The sequence below is a fragment of the Physeter macrocephalus genome, chromosome 5, assembly GCF_002837175.3.
Source record: "Physeter macrocephalus isolate SW-GA chromosome 5, ASM283717v5, whole genome shotgun sequence".
In the NCBI taxonomy this organism is placed as follows: domain Eukaryota; kingdom Metazoa; phylum Chordata; class Mammalia; order Artiodactyla; family Physeteridae; genus Physeter; species Physeter macrocephalus.
In genome coordinates this window covers 59,653,762-59,667,565 of record NC_041218.1, presented here as the reverse complement: position 1 = coordinate 59,667,565, position 13,804 = coordinate 59,653,762, and the positions used below count along the sequence as shown (strand labels likewise).

The window sequence follows — 13,804 nt, the reverse complement described above, 5'->3', positions numbered from 1 at the left end:
AATAAATTTATTTATTTATTTTTATTTTTGGCTGCATTGGGTCTTTCTTGCTGTGCGCGGGCTTTCTCTAGTTGCAGCGAGCGGGGGCTGCTCTTCGTTGTGGTGCATGGGCTTCTCATTGCAATGGCTTGTTGTGGAGCACGGGCTCTAGGCGCGCGGGCTTCAGTAGTTGTGGAACACGGGCTCAGTAGTTGTGGCACACGGGTTTAGTTGCTCCGCGGCATGTGGGATCTTCCAGGACCAGTGCTCGAACTTGGGTCCCCTGCATTGGCAGGTGGATTCTTAACCACTGCACCACCAGGGAAGCCCTCATAAACTTTTAAATTTTGGAATGATTTTCAAGCTACAGAAAAGTTACAAAGATAATACAGAGTTCCCAGAGATTCCCCCACCCCATTTCTCCCATCGTTAACATCGTACAGTCCCTTCGTTTGTCACAACTGAGAAACCAGCATTGGTGCTTTACTATCAACCAGACTTCAGATTTTTTTTTTTTTTTCAGATTTCACTAGTTTTCTCCCCAATGTCCTTCTTCTGCTCCAAGATTCTGTCTAGGACACAATAATTGGCATATCTCTTTAGTCTCTTCTGCTCTAGGCAGTTTCTTAGACCGTCCTTGCTTCCCATGACCTTGACAGTCTTGAGGAACACTAGCCATGTCTTCTGTAGAGTGTCCCCCATCCCATAGTATAGTCAGGCTGTCTGCATCTGTACTTAATCTGTTATCTTTGTAGCTCAGTGAATACGTGTTACCATTAATAGGAAGAACAATTTTTGCCTCTACAGGCAGTCCCCTGACTTATTACAATGCATTGCTAGAAATCACATTCTAAAGTAATTCTTAAAAGTATATTTGCTTTGCCCGAAGAATCACTGTTGTAATTAGAGGTTACGTTTTTGACCAAAGATGTAACATCAAAAATATAATACAGATTTGACTGATGGACTTCAAAGATAAGCTTTTGTAATGATTTAAATTAAGAAAGTCAAATTCCAAGGCATAGAATTTTAGGTCCTAAAAGGAATGTTGAGAGATAGTAGTCTAGCCTGGTTATTCCCAAACCAAGTTGCATGTTACACTCCCCTGTGAGGCTTTTGCAATACAGATCCCAGGGCCCTACTTCTGGGAGTTTGGAAGCTGGTGGACATATGTATTATGGTGGAGCAGGAAAAAAACATTGGGAATCCCAGCTTTAAATACTTAAAGAACCTACGTTTTAGGATTCAGTATTTCTAGTATTTCTGTTGTGGAGGGAGGGGGGGAAGTTTTGAAGGGGGAACAGTTTCTCCTAATTCTTCCTGAGGGGTCTGTGCAAAAGAAAATGTGAAAGAGAACAGTCCAGAGTGTTGGGCTTTGTGCCTCTAGATTTTCACACTTCCTTAAACTGCCGAGGACGATGGTGTGGAGAAGTGAGAGATTAGTGCTGATTAGAAAATGATATCTGAATGGGACAGAGAAACGGTAAACCTTGAAAAGATAAAAACCACCTGGAAACTGTGCTCATTTTGTGATTTCATGTGAAGTATTGACTGGAGGATCCCAAATATTCAATTTTCTAAAAAATAATTTATTCTTTAATTTGTAGTGTATTATGTGGTCTTTTAGGGGGTAGATCTGCCTCTTCGTTATTCTTTTTTCTAATCCCAACATCAGTATCAATTGGTTTTTCCTGAGTGGGAGGCATCGTCAATGAGGAATTTATATAAGGAATAATAGGGGAAAGTACCCAAACATTTTCTAGGAAGATTTTAATTGGCTATACAAAAATTTTCCTTGTTCATTATACTAAACATAACACTTAATCCAGGGTGATTGGGTCTCCCTCAAGACAGGAAGTATGTTGTGTTTAATCTTTTGCAAATTAACAAGTATAAAAGTAGAGTTAAGTCTTCTAATTATAGATATTTAGTAACTAATCATTTTTGCTTTTATCTAAAGTATTTTTCCATTTGTCTTCCCTTGGGTAATAGTGAGAACCAGCTTCATGGTAAAATTCCATAAATAAAAAATTAGGTTTCAATGAAAGTTAATATCAGTTGAAGAGACTGTTTCGGGGGATCAAGATAATGATTTCCTGTCGACAAGAAGTGTGGAGCAGCCAAGGATATTTCAGAGCCATTGACTTTTTAAAAAAATTCAGCGAGTATACACTAAAAGTGATAGATATAGTATCTCTCTGATGGATTTTGGTTCTAGAGATTTGGACTTCTTCAGTTTAAAGCTGTGGTAGGCTTGCTTTCAGCTTTATAAAAGTAGGGAAAATAACCTAAAATAAATGAATTTCTCCTTCTTTATATTCCACGTATATTCTACATTGATTTTAATTAAAATTAGATCTTGAAGTTTAAAATTGTGGTGATGTTTCCAATTTCTTTGTGTCCTTCCTTCCTTCTTTGAACAAAATAATGGCCTGGTTCCTTAGTAAAAGTAGTCATAGGGTCCAAATCAGCATTTTTGTAGAAAAAATTCTGTAGAAAATTCAAGGTTTGGGTAATGTCAATTTTGCTGACAATTGAGAAGTTCCAAAAAGATATTACTATATCTTATTGTTAAATGAATCCATACTAATTCAAAAGAAGTGTTTTGTGTTCCACATAACTAAGCTAATGTCATTTGTTTTCAACTCTGGCACGGATTCTGTGGCTTTATTCAAGTCACTTAACCTTTCTTTGCTTTTGAGTCTTCAAGCAAGTAGGAATATAATGAGTTGATAATCATCAACCTTACTCGTAGAATTACTCTACAGGATATCCAAGAATGTCAAATTACTTTAAAATGGTTGCACAAATAATAAATAATTGTATACTCCCCCAAATCACTTATTTATTAATTTGCAAGTTATTACCTTTGCTTTCTTAAAGGATACAGTTTGTGCAATAGCTAATTTACATAATTTTCTATTTAAATGCCTGTAGTTAATGGTAGTAAAAATAGAAAAAAATTAATGCTAATAATTTAGAGGATTACAGTTTTTATAAATCTTTTTTCTACATAATTCAGTTTACGCATAATAATCTTTCCACCAGTCCACTAATAACTTAATTATTCTAAATAGTTTGATGACTTTATAAAGGTCCTTTCTTTGAAGGATTATAGGACTTCTGTTTGAAGTCAACCCCGACTCTCCTGTCTAATTGCCTTTAGCAGCCTGCTTTTACCAAAGATAGAAGCGTTTCCATTTTCTTACTGCACTCTCTGCTCAACTATAGAAAAGTCAGTTGTGGGCATTTTTCTAGTATGCCTGAAGCAGCGCTCTTATGAGGTACCACCCTTCAACCTTTAAATGGAATACATACTTCAAATATGCCCATCATAGGTATATTAACACTCACAGGCTTACTTATAGCCACAAGTTTGGTCAACCGCAAAATCAGTCATGTGTGCGCACCTTGGAGACTCTGGGGATGTTGAATCTCCACATATTTTTTTGTTGAGCACCTGTTGCACACATTGTACTTGTATGTAACTCATCTGAGTTTCAGTTGAAGTTGTGAGGAGCACATGTACGTTGTTCAGACTTAACAAACTTAATTGGGACACTTACTGCAGATACTTTTTTTTTTTTGGGACACTTACTGCAGATACTTTTTTTTTTTGGGACACTTACTGCAGATACTTTTTTTTTTTTTTTTTTTTTTTTTTTTTGTGATACGCGGGCCTCTCACTGTTGTGGCCTCTCCCGTTGCGGAGCACAGGCTCCGGACAAGCGGCTCAACGGCCATGGCTCACGGGACCAGCCGCTCCGTAGCATGTGGGATCTTCCCGGACCGGGGCACGAACCCGCGTCCCCTGCATCGGCAGGTGGACTCTCAACCACTGCGCCACCACGGAAGCCCTGCAGATACTTTTAAATCCCTACACCAGTGTAATACACACAGTTGCTCATACTTCTCCAAATTTCTTGCTCATTTGTGTGGCACTTTCTGAACTAACCATTTCTCTTCAAACCTAACCAAGGCCATTGCTGTTTAGAAAGTTGTAGCAAAAGAGGAAAAAAAAAAACGATGGCTAGAGAAGAAATGACAGGGTGTAGGTTGACTTTGATCCGTGGTTTTAAAACTGTGTTCCACAGAAGGGTCAGGTGGACTGGCCAGAGAGAGAGGGGGGTCCAGCTACTTCATTCACAGATTGATTTTGAATTTGGTTATCCTGATCTAGGGCTTTTGAAAGGCTTTCTTTGTCCTCTTTGGTATCTTTATTTTGTCAAAATGTATTGAGTTAATCCATTAATAGGCCAGGTAGAGCTAGAGATGATAGGAAATGAGGACGTGTGTGTGCGTGTGTGTGTGCGTGCGTATGCTCTCAAGGTGTGCTGTATTCATTTCTAATGTAGAATAGACCCAAAGTAGTTGTACCTGAGAAGTTAAAAGAAAACTCATATCCCCCTCCCAAATGTCCATGAAATTGCATTTTGACTTTGGTAGTAAAGATGTTTGTTTACCCGTCTTTAAACCTGTAACTTAATTTCCTTTCTGTGGTTTGTAAATTAATCTTACTTCCGTGATCAAAAGCACTATAAATACATTGTGTGAAATACTGAAAGAATAAACAAACCAAGGAAAATACTCTCGGAGACCACACAAGGATAAGTAGGGCTGATAGGGAATAGCAAAAAAAGAATGTAATTATTGAGATGAATTATTAAGTAACTTCCTCAAATTGAATTAGAATTGATTTTATTTCCTTAACCATATATTTTAAAAGGAACTGAAACTTTAAAAAAAAAAAATCACTTGAAGTCATTAACATTCCTATGGATTAGTTTAAGAGTTTGAACGGTATTTAGTATGTATTGTTTTCCAGTTTAGATCATTGTATTTGGAGCATAATATTTGCCTGGCTGAAATGATTCAGATCAACGGTTTTCAAACTTTGTTTCTTGGAGGTTTCTTACCAATGCCTTAGGGGCCAGCATGTGAGGCAAAGGAAACAAAGCAGGCGGGATTCCTGGCTCCCTTGTTTCAACCCGGGCAACCTCACATTTATCTCTTTTGTACATCAAGAGCTCTGCTTAGGATTTCAATTAAAAGGAATTCCATTGCTGAAGAGAAACAAAAAACCTTGAAAATCCCTGGCTTGGATCAAGCCCTACTCTGTTGTTGCAAGGGGCTGACTCCTAGAATTTCTTCTAAATGGTATATTTTTGTAAACTAATTTTCATATCAAAATCTGAAAATGCATGGGCGAATATGAGTGTTAATAAACATGTATAGTATGTGAATCTTTGTAGGTATCTTCATTTTTGCATGTGTTCATCCAAACATAATTTATTGCATGCTTACTGCTAGGGATACTAAACAAAATAGGAAGGTTCTTACTGTTAAGGCACTTTGGGGCAGTTAAACATGTGAGGAGAAATACAATGACAGTCAGCTTGTGTATGAAAGCCTGCTCAGTGGTAACCTAGCTGGGCAAGGGGTGCTTAGAGCGTGAGGAGGCATAGAAGAGGTGGTACTTGAGATGTTACTTTATTAATTAAAAATAATAAGTTAAATATTTTAATTAACGTTCCTTGTGGGATATTTTTAAATTATAGGAGTAATATGAGTCCACTGTAACAAATTTTGTGTTGAGTTTGCAAGGATAAATGGGAGCTGGTTGGGGGCAAGGGATGATAGTGGCCATGGTGGCGGTGATTCTGTTTCAGGAAGTTCACGGAGGGCTCCACGTAGGAACCAGATACATTGATGGCCTTCCAGATCATACTAAGAAACTTGAAACTTAATTTGTAGTAGGTATAAGGAAGTAATGTGTTCATTTGAATGACATAATCAGATTTGTGTCTCAGAAGATCATCTGACAGCAATGTGCACAGTGGATTATATAAGGGGGCAAGAATGGGAATGAGGAAATAATTCAGATCAGTTGCAGAGATCCAAATGAGAAATGATGATGGCTTCAACCAAGGTAGCAGTGGAGATGGGGAAGACGCAAACAGATTCAAAGGAGATTGAGGAGAATCATGAAGGGTTCCCAAGGGATTCATTGTAGAAACTGAACGAGAGGGAAGAGTCAATGATGACTTCCATATTTTGACTGGTGCAGTTTTGACTGGTTCAGTTGGGTGGATAGCCAGTGTCATTCCCTGGGATTTGCACAGGTTTGGCACAGTGAATGAAGATGGTAATATATGTTGTTCTATGAGTGTGTATATGTGTTCTAGACCTGGATCTGAAGGTGTACAGGTTACAGACACAAGCCCTGGAGTCCTATGTTCTCATCTTTATCCACCACTTCCTGGCTACATAGCCTTGGACTTCCAAGCCTATTTCCTCATCTGTAAATTGAGAAAAATAATACCTACCACCTATGTTGTTGTGAGGTAGAGTATAACATGTAGTAGAAACTCCATGAATATTATCAAATATTGTTATTATTCATCCTCCTCAGACCTCAGTTTCCTCATCCATAAACTTATGAGAGGTGGGGGTCTGTGTTTGTGCTGGATTAGACGATTTCTGGGGTCTTTGCAGCTATAAAGTTTTTCATTCTAATGTGTCTGCTCTCTGTTAACATGTGTGTGGACAAATACAGTTTCACTAAAAGATGTTAATCATTTCTAGGAACTTGCCACATCAGACTCAGATTCCCCAACAGCAGACTACAGGTGAGTACGAAAAGTAATAAGTTCATGTTTATGAACAAAGCTAATAGATCAAAAGATAATTATACTACTAGATAATTTATGAACCTTTAGCTTCACCAAGTAAGGCAAAACAGTGTGTCATTCCTTAATCAGAGTTAGAACCACTGAATAATAGCTTAGATCATTGCGTAGATTGGCATAAGAGTGATAAACACAGGGTAAATGATCTTACAGCAAAAGCATCCATGGAGGTCCTGTCTAATTAAGGAAGACTGAATAAAATCCCCTTCCTTCAGTGAAGCTCCCTATTCTTCCCCTTGGTATGAAAGATTCTTAGCTTGGATGCTTCCAGGATTTGTCTTAGTAAGTGAGCAGCTTGAAACTGACTCTTACAAAAGGAAACCATTGTGACTAATCACCGAGGCTTCAGGGGGATAAATGAGAAATGGTTGGTCTGGTTTTAATGCGGTTTAAAGAGCTCTTATAACATGACCAGTGACAACAAGATGGCGGGCAATTCTCCCTGGACTATTCTATTTCCCTAAGACTTGCTTTCTTTAAGTTTATTTATTTCAAGTGTCCCTAAAAAATTTCCACAGCCAATTATTTCATTCATCTCTGTACCAAGTAGATAACTTATTCATGATTGTTTTTTAATTAGTGGTTGATTCCTAGTTCTAATTGCTGAGCAACCAGTAATGCCTTTGTAGCTCTTTTGGAAAAGCCAGAGAAGTTTTAAAAATGTAAGTTGGATGTGGAATTCTGAGTATGAATAGTGGTATTGTGGTAGGGAAGCTATTAAGTAAGTCTCATAAAAACTTTAGGCACATATAGAAAATTATTGCTTGTTTTCATTCAAAAAATTATCTTCTCTATTACTGCTTTCGGGAATTTAAGGAGATTTTCGTTTGACAACTTTTCAAAGATTTGAGGCAAGTATAATGAAGTTGTTCATCAGATTTTAATTATGAAATAATGTTTATAAGAATTTCCCCCACAATTTTGATTGCTTGTTTTAATTAAATGCTAACATGTTTCAACAAGACTGTTCAGTATATTAATGCAGTGGTGCTACTGTGTGAGCATTCAGGAGATTAATGTAGGAACAAACTGCTGTAAATATGTGTTGTCTAAAGAGCAAAGAAATAAATGAATTCCTACTACCACTAATTTCATGACTTTTTTTTAAAGAGGTAAAATTTTAAAAGAATATTTCTTCATTGGAAATGCTAGAACTTCTTCCTCATTAACCTCATAGACTTCCATCTCTCCTAAGATGTCTTACCTCTGATTCTTAATTATTTCAGACAAGGAGTGAAGGAAGACAATATCTAGAAAAATAGTAAATAGTTCTTTCGAATACTTAAAAAAATCTAGATTTTACTTCTCCCCCCTCCCATTGGGAGAAATAAGGAAACCTAAGTAGATGATGTTAGGAGATTTACTTAATAGTTGTATAAATTTTTAGCAAGTAGACTTGTTAGCTTGCTACATTTTAGTAATAGGCACCGTTTCCAAATACAAAGACAATTTATGCCTGAGCAAATGTTATAAGAGCCAAAGAATTTCCCTAGGGGGATTTTAGGTTGTTCAACATAATTTTCTAAGTTATTTTTCTAAGACAGGTTTTGGGGAACAAGCATTTTGCTTGAGTCAGGAAAGCTTTCATCTCCTTTTTAGTTAACACTTATAGCCTATTACCTTCTTATTTTCTTATATTTTTCTGTAATTTTCTGTATTATTGACTAAAGTACACCATATCTTCTTGGTTGTTTTCTTCTTGTTCTTGTTTTTGATGAGTCCCCAAAGTACCTAAGTGCTAAAGGGAGAGAGACCAGCCTGGCATCTTTTATAATTATGATATTAGATTTTTGTGTTTCTGCCTCTGATAAATGTAACACCAAATAGTCGTACCTCCTGAAGAGAAGAGCTAAATGGGCAGGTTACATTCCTTATTCCCATTCTGTTCATGTGAATGAAAAAATGAAGTTTGTTTCTCAATTTATAAGTTATTCCATTCTGTCTGCACATGCATGGATTCAGTGCTATGTATGTATTTTCATGGGCACAGCAGCCTTGCTGTCCCTCTATCCTGGTTATCCTGGTATCGCAAAGAGGCAACAACATTTGTGCAGGATTTTCATAATTTGTTTTTTCCAAGTACCTCAAAGCACTATGCTAATGTCACAGCTTTCTTTATGAAGGTAATTTAAGCACAGGGTTTGTCCCATGGATATCAAGTCATTTTGTTTGCAGCTTGCTGTATGGAATTTGTCAAGGAAGGGTATATTCTGAAGTTTGTTTTCTTTAGTTAGTTGTTTTCTTTTAAAAGATCATCAGAAGTTTAAGAAATGAACTGGCTGCTGGGGTTGTAATCCTGGACTTAAGCACTAGCTGAGATAATAGAGCAGTTAAGAGCTGACAATAGCACTACCGTTTGGACAAGGCCCAAGCCATTAGTTTTGATGCCCCTTCAGGTTTTCTCATTTTCTCTGCCCTTCCAAACCACATGATATTTTCTAAAGAGCCACGATTAAAAGGTACAGTCATACATCCTGCAGTCAAACTCATTCTTTTTGTTTATTGTGGGAGGAATTTTCAGGCCGTGCCTTTTGAGAAATACAGAACATTGTAGCTTTGACCCAAGAAGGCGAGGACTAATTTAGAATTTCCTTTTTTTTTTTTTTTTTTTTTGCAAACCAAATGCAGAGAAATAATGCAACATAATTATTTTAAATTATGTTAAGAAGATAGAAAATTACACCTTGCAGTAATTCGTTTTGCTCCAAATCTAAAAGTGTCCATGCTTAACTCATGCCCATATTCATTCTTACACATTGCAGGTAAATGGTATCCCTGAAGAAAGAAAACTAACTGAAGCAATGAATTTGTAATCAGACAATATAGCACTTATATCTTATTTTTTCTCTCTTCCAATAATGCATGAGCTTTTCTGACATATGGTATGCATGTTGACAGTATCAAGTATATACCAAATAATACAATATAACATTCATTTTACTAATGTATTTTTTTTGGTACTTAAGGCATTTTTGACAATTTGTAAAACATTGATGACTTTATATTTGTTACAATAAAAAGTGATCTTTAAAATAAATATTATTAATGAAGCCTGAAGTCTGGCAAAATTTACTTCAGAAAGTATCTGATTGCCTCCTGTACAGTAGGAATCTTTCATTGCTAGGAACAGGTTCGCGTGTTCATTCTTTATTTCATGAGATTTTTATTAAGCACTTCCTATAATGTATAAAATGTCTATGCTTCTGTGTTCCAAGTGAGCTACGCATTTACTTAATACTTTTATCCTTGTGGCCTGTAAAGCTTGTTCTTTTATATACCACCTGTTGGAGTGTTTTAGGGTAAACGTGGCCCTTTGGATTGTGGATCTGATGATCCCCAGTTCATGAAGGGCAGCCGAGACTGCATACTTAACTGGACTCTATAATCAGATATTTGGTTTTAGAAGCACGCCAGGAGTTGTTACTCAAAAAGAGAATAGTTACCTGCTGATGGTGACATGAATTAGCTCCAAAACCCCAGGCTTCCCTGTGGTAACACTACTTTCAAGGCTTAGCAGAGTTTCCTTATACCATGTTGGTATACGTGCTTCATGCATCTTGGACACAACTGGATCAATGTGGTCATCAGGCCAACTAGCAGGCTGCTTTTGTTGCAGACTAGAAAACCTTCTCTTAATCTGATCTGGGCAGATTTCTGTGTTACCTATTAATTGGTCAGAGGATACACAAATGCTATCTAGATCTGATTCCAGAATCCAAGAAGGTTCCCTGTTAGTGTTGTGTACAACTTGTCTTCCACTTAAGGGAAATAGTCTATCATGTCCTTGACATTGACTCTCCCCCTCCCAGCCACACCTTCCTGGGACTTAACAGAGGATGTGGGATCTTTGATTTTTTGAAGATTTACCTCATATTCCTTTCCAAGACAGCTAGGGTATTGCCACTTGCTATTCTTCTGGATTGATCAGCTTGAGGTTGTAAAAGTATTGGGTCAGGGCCATGTGCTAGGAGAAAGGAAATGTTGCCACAACTCCCAGCGACTAGACTGTGGCACAGGGCGGAGGGTTAACAAACTGTTGCTCCTGCCAGGTGAAATCAAATTATTCCTGGTAGTCCAACTGAGCAGGAACAAAGTAATACAGGATCCACAAATCAGGAACTGCAGATCAGGAGTCAGGAACTTTATTCATCTGTTCTAGGAAAGAGACTACTGTGGGGTTTGGAAAATGCAGTTGGAGTTAGCATCAGTTTTCACACTGACCGTATTGAGGAATTGAATGGGGATAAGAATCATTGGCCAGCATCTCACAAATCTTTGATAATTGCCTTAATCCCTGCAATTCCCTCTAAACCAGTGATTTTGCCTCTGACTTAATATTTCGATAGGGAAGAAGGTCCAAATAGCTTTCCCAGTGGTTGTTGCTACCTTAATAGCCCTTACTTTATGGGTTAAAAAAATGTGGGGATTCTGCCCCATGCTGAGGATTTCTGTCCCAACTAAGCACCCTCATAGAGGGCAAATGAGTACATGGTGAGTTTGGGGTCCCAATGGTGAACTTAAATTAGAACACCTTTTTTCAGTAAGCTGTTGCCCTAAAAAACCAGTTGCATTGGTTGTCTGCACTTTCAGGAACTCATGAAAACTCAGCTCTAGATTCCAAATATCCCTTAAAAGTTTGTGACTTTTCTTTTTTCCATGGCCACTCAATTAATGATGACCTCTCTTTGGGGAAGTTCACGTCTGTAGGTCTACACCGATGATAGAAGAGAGCATTAGGTAAAAACATTAAGGCTAAATTTGAGGCTAAGAGAGTACTTAGAGAATAATTAAGTAGAAAACAACATCAAGGCTGGAGCCTCCGCGTACAGATGTAACGTGTAGGTGGGGTGTGTGACCTCTAGGATCAGTGGTCCAAGATTTGAGCTCTTGCTTCCCATGTCCTGACTATACCCAATTGAGGGGATGGATCAAAACTTTCAAGCAAACCATTCTAAGATGGAGCAGCCTCACAACTTTGCATTTTGGAATTTCTTATGGAATACTCTTCTAGCTGCTTATCTATTGTACACCCAATATGTTAATATGAGTCAAGTCATGTTCTGAGGACACTGTGGTGGACCAAGCGAAATACAGGCTCTGCCTTCATGCAGTTTACATTCTAGTAGAAAAGACAGACATTCATCGAGTTGTCATAACAAATAAATGTCAAATTGCAACTGTGATAAATACTATGAGAGAAAGTCACTGGTGTTATAAAAGCTTATCACAGGGGAATGTGACCTGGTCATCAGAGTCACAAAAGATTTCCTAAGGAAATTTGCTCTGCTAGCAAAAGGATGAATAGAAATTGATAAAATGAAGTGGAGTAAAATGAGTGTAGGAGTTTAACCGGAAAGTTCATTGCAGCCAGAGTATGGAGTATAGGGAGGAGGTGTTGGGAAAGTGAGACCCAAGATAACGGGTAGGACCAAACCATCCATGACTTTAAAGGCAAAAGCATTTTAAGAACGAAGGATGGTGATGTGGTCATACTTTGCATTTTTGTACAATCAATCCAGCTGTAATATAGAGAAGAGATAGAGGAGGTGGGCAGAGTGTGAGTGGATAGACCAGCTAGCAGGCTATTGTAGATATAACTGGAGAAATAACTTTGGTGTTAGAAGAGATGGAGAGAAATAGAGAGATTCAAGAGCTATTCAGAAACATAGGCAGAACACTCCATGACATAAATCACAGCAAGATCCTTTTTGACACACCTCCTAGAGAAATGGAAATAAAAACAAACAAACAAAAGAGCTATTTAGGAGGTGAAAAACAGCAGTTGTTGGTACACTGGATACTTTGGAAATGGCGTTAAGGAAAAGAAAGGGGCTAATTCTGATGGGGCGGTGTCAAATGGCAGTGCTGTCCATTGTTATAAGAGATACTGGATAAGAACCAGGATTGAGAAAAACAGTATGAGTTCGGTTGTACATAAGGTGAACTTGAAGTGCCCTTGAGAAAACCGAGAGACATAGGCTGTTGGATACATGAATTTGAGCTCAAAGTAGAGGTCTGGGCTGGTGATATGATTGGTAAGTCATCTGGGTATACATAGTCATTGATGCCATGAAAGTTGATGAGAAATCTGGTCCTTGGTATGTCACCTGAACACTCGTGAATCAGCTACATTTTGTGTTACAGTTATTCCTCCAATGGCTAGCAAAAGAGTAGGGTACGTAAAGTTGAGAGTTTGCCAGAATCTAATGGACAGAGAAAGGCAGGGATGGTATTTTATTCACATTTCACAAAATTAAAATGTAATATTACTTACGTTTTTATTGCAACCGTAGTATGTTTTTAATAAATCTGAAGTTTTAAAAGGTTGTACATGGGCTGCAAGGGTTTCTGTTGGTTAGATCATCTCACTTTACATTCCATTAATAGGCTGCAGTTCATCTTAGGTAATTTATCATGTAGTTTTCATATTGGTGTTTATATTTTTTTAAACTGTGACAGCCATGGCAGCATGCTGCTTAGATCTTCTTTCAGGAAAGAATTTGCCATTCAGCTGCAAGGAGAGCAGTTAACTGACAGCTTCCAGTCGTTAGCACTTTCAGGATCTGCCTTTGGCCTCTGAACAGAGAAACTTCCTGGGCAGGCACCCTTCACCCATGACTGAGCATGGTCTGAGTCCTAGGGTCTGGGACTCCTCTGATGGGAAATCTTTTCTCTGGACCTTTCTGTTGGGTTGGCTGTGACTTTGTCAGATGTGCACTGTGGTCGGATGACCTCTTTGCTCAATCCAGCTTCCCCTCCACCCCCTTTCCTTTCAGAGGTGTCAGATCACCATCATGGGTTGAAGATTTTCCTTGCTCAATTCTGCTTCCATCCTCTCTTACCTTTCACAGCTTTGGCCCCAATAAACCTTTGCACTTGCAATTCCATTTCAGCATCTACTTTCCAGAGGCTCCAATGGATCTCTATAGTATTGTTTTACATTCCCAATCACAAATGTGGATCAATGGTTCAAAAATGGTTCACTGAAGAAGAAAACTGACAACAATAAGCACACTATACCAATATGTACATGTACTATAATTCAAAATAATGCCATGAACATAAGGAATGATTAGGGCTCCAACTGCAAATATAGAATATATGTCTCTATGTACGAGAATACATGATTTTGGGTG

The 13,804-nt window shown here is 38.0% G+C and overlaps 1 protein-coding gene across 2 annotated transcripts in view; it reads left to right on the top strand.

Annotated features, from left to right (window-relative positions):
- The window catches only part of SGCE (sarcoglycan epsilon), a 68,214-nt gene extending 58,509 nt beyond the window's left edge, over positions 1–9,705 (top strand). Inside the window, exons 10-11 of one of the 2 annotated variants that reach the window (XM_007105296.2) lie at positions 6,565–6,608; positions 9,431–9,705. In XM_007105296.2, coding sequence (XP_007105358.2) covers positions 6,565–6,608; positions 9,431–9,447 — 61 coding nt within the window. In that variant the 3' untranslated portion in view covers positions 9,448–9,705. The remainder of the gene's footprint in view (positions 1–6,564; positions 6,609–9,430) is intronic. The other variant, XM_007105295.4, reaches the window with a different exon arrangement.
- The last annotated feature ends 4,099 nt before the right edge of the window (positions 9,706–13,804 follow it).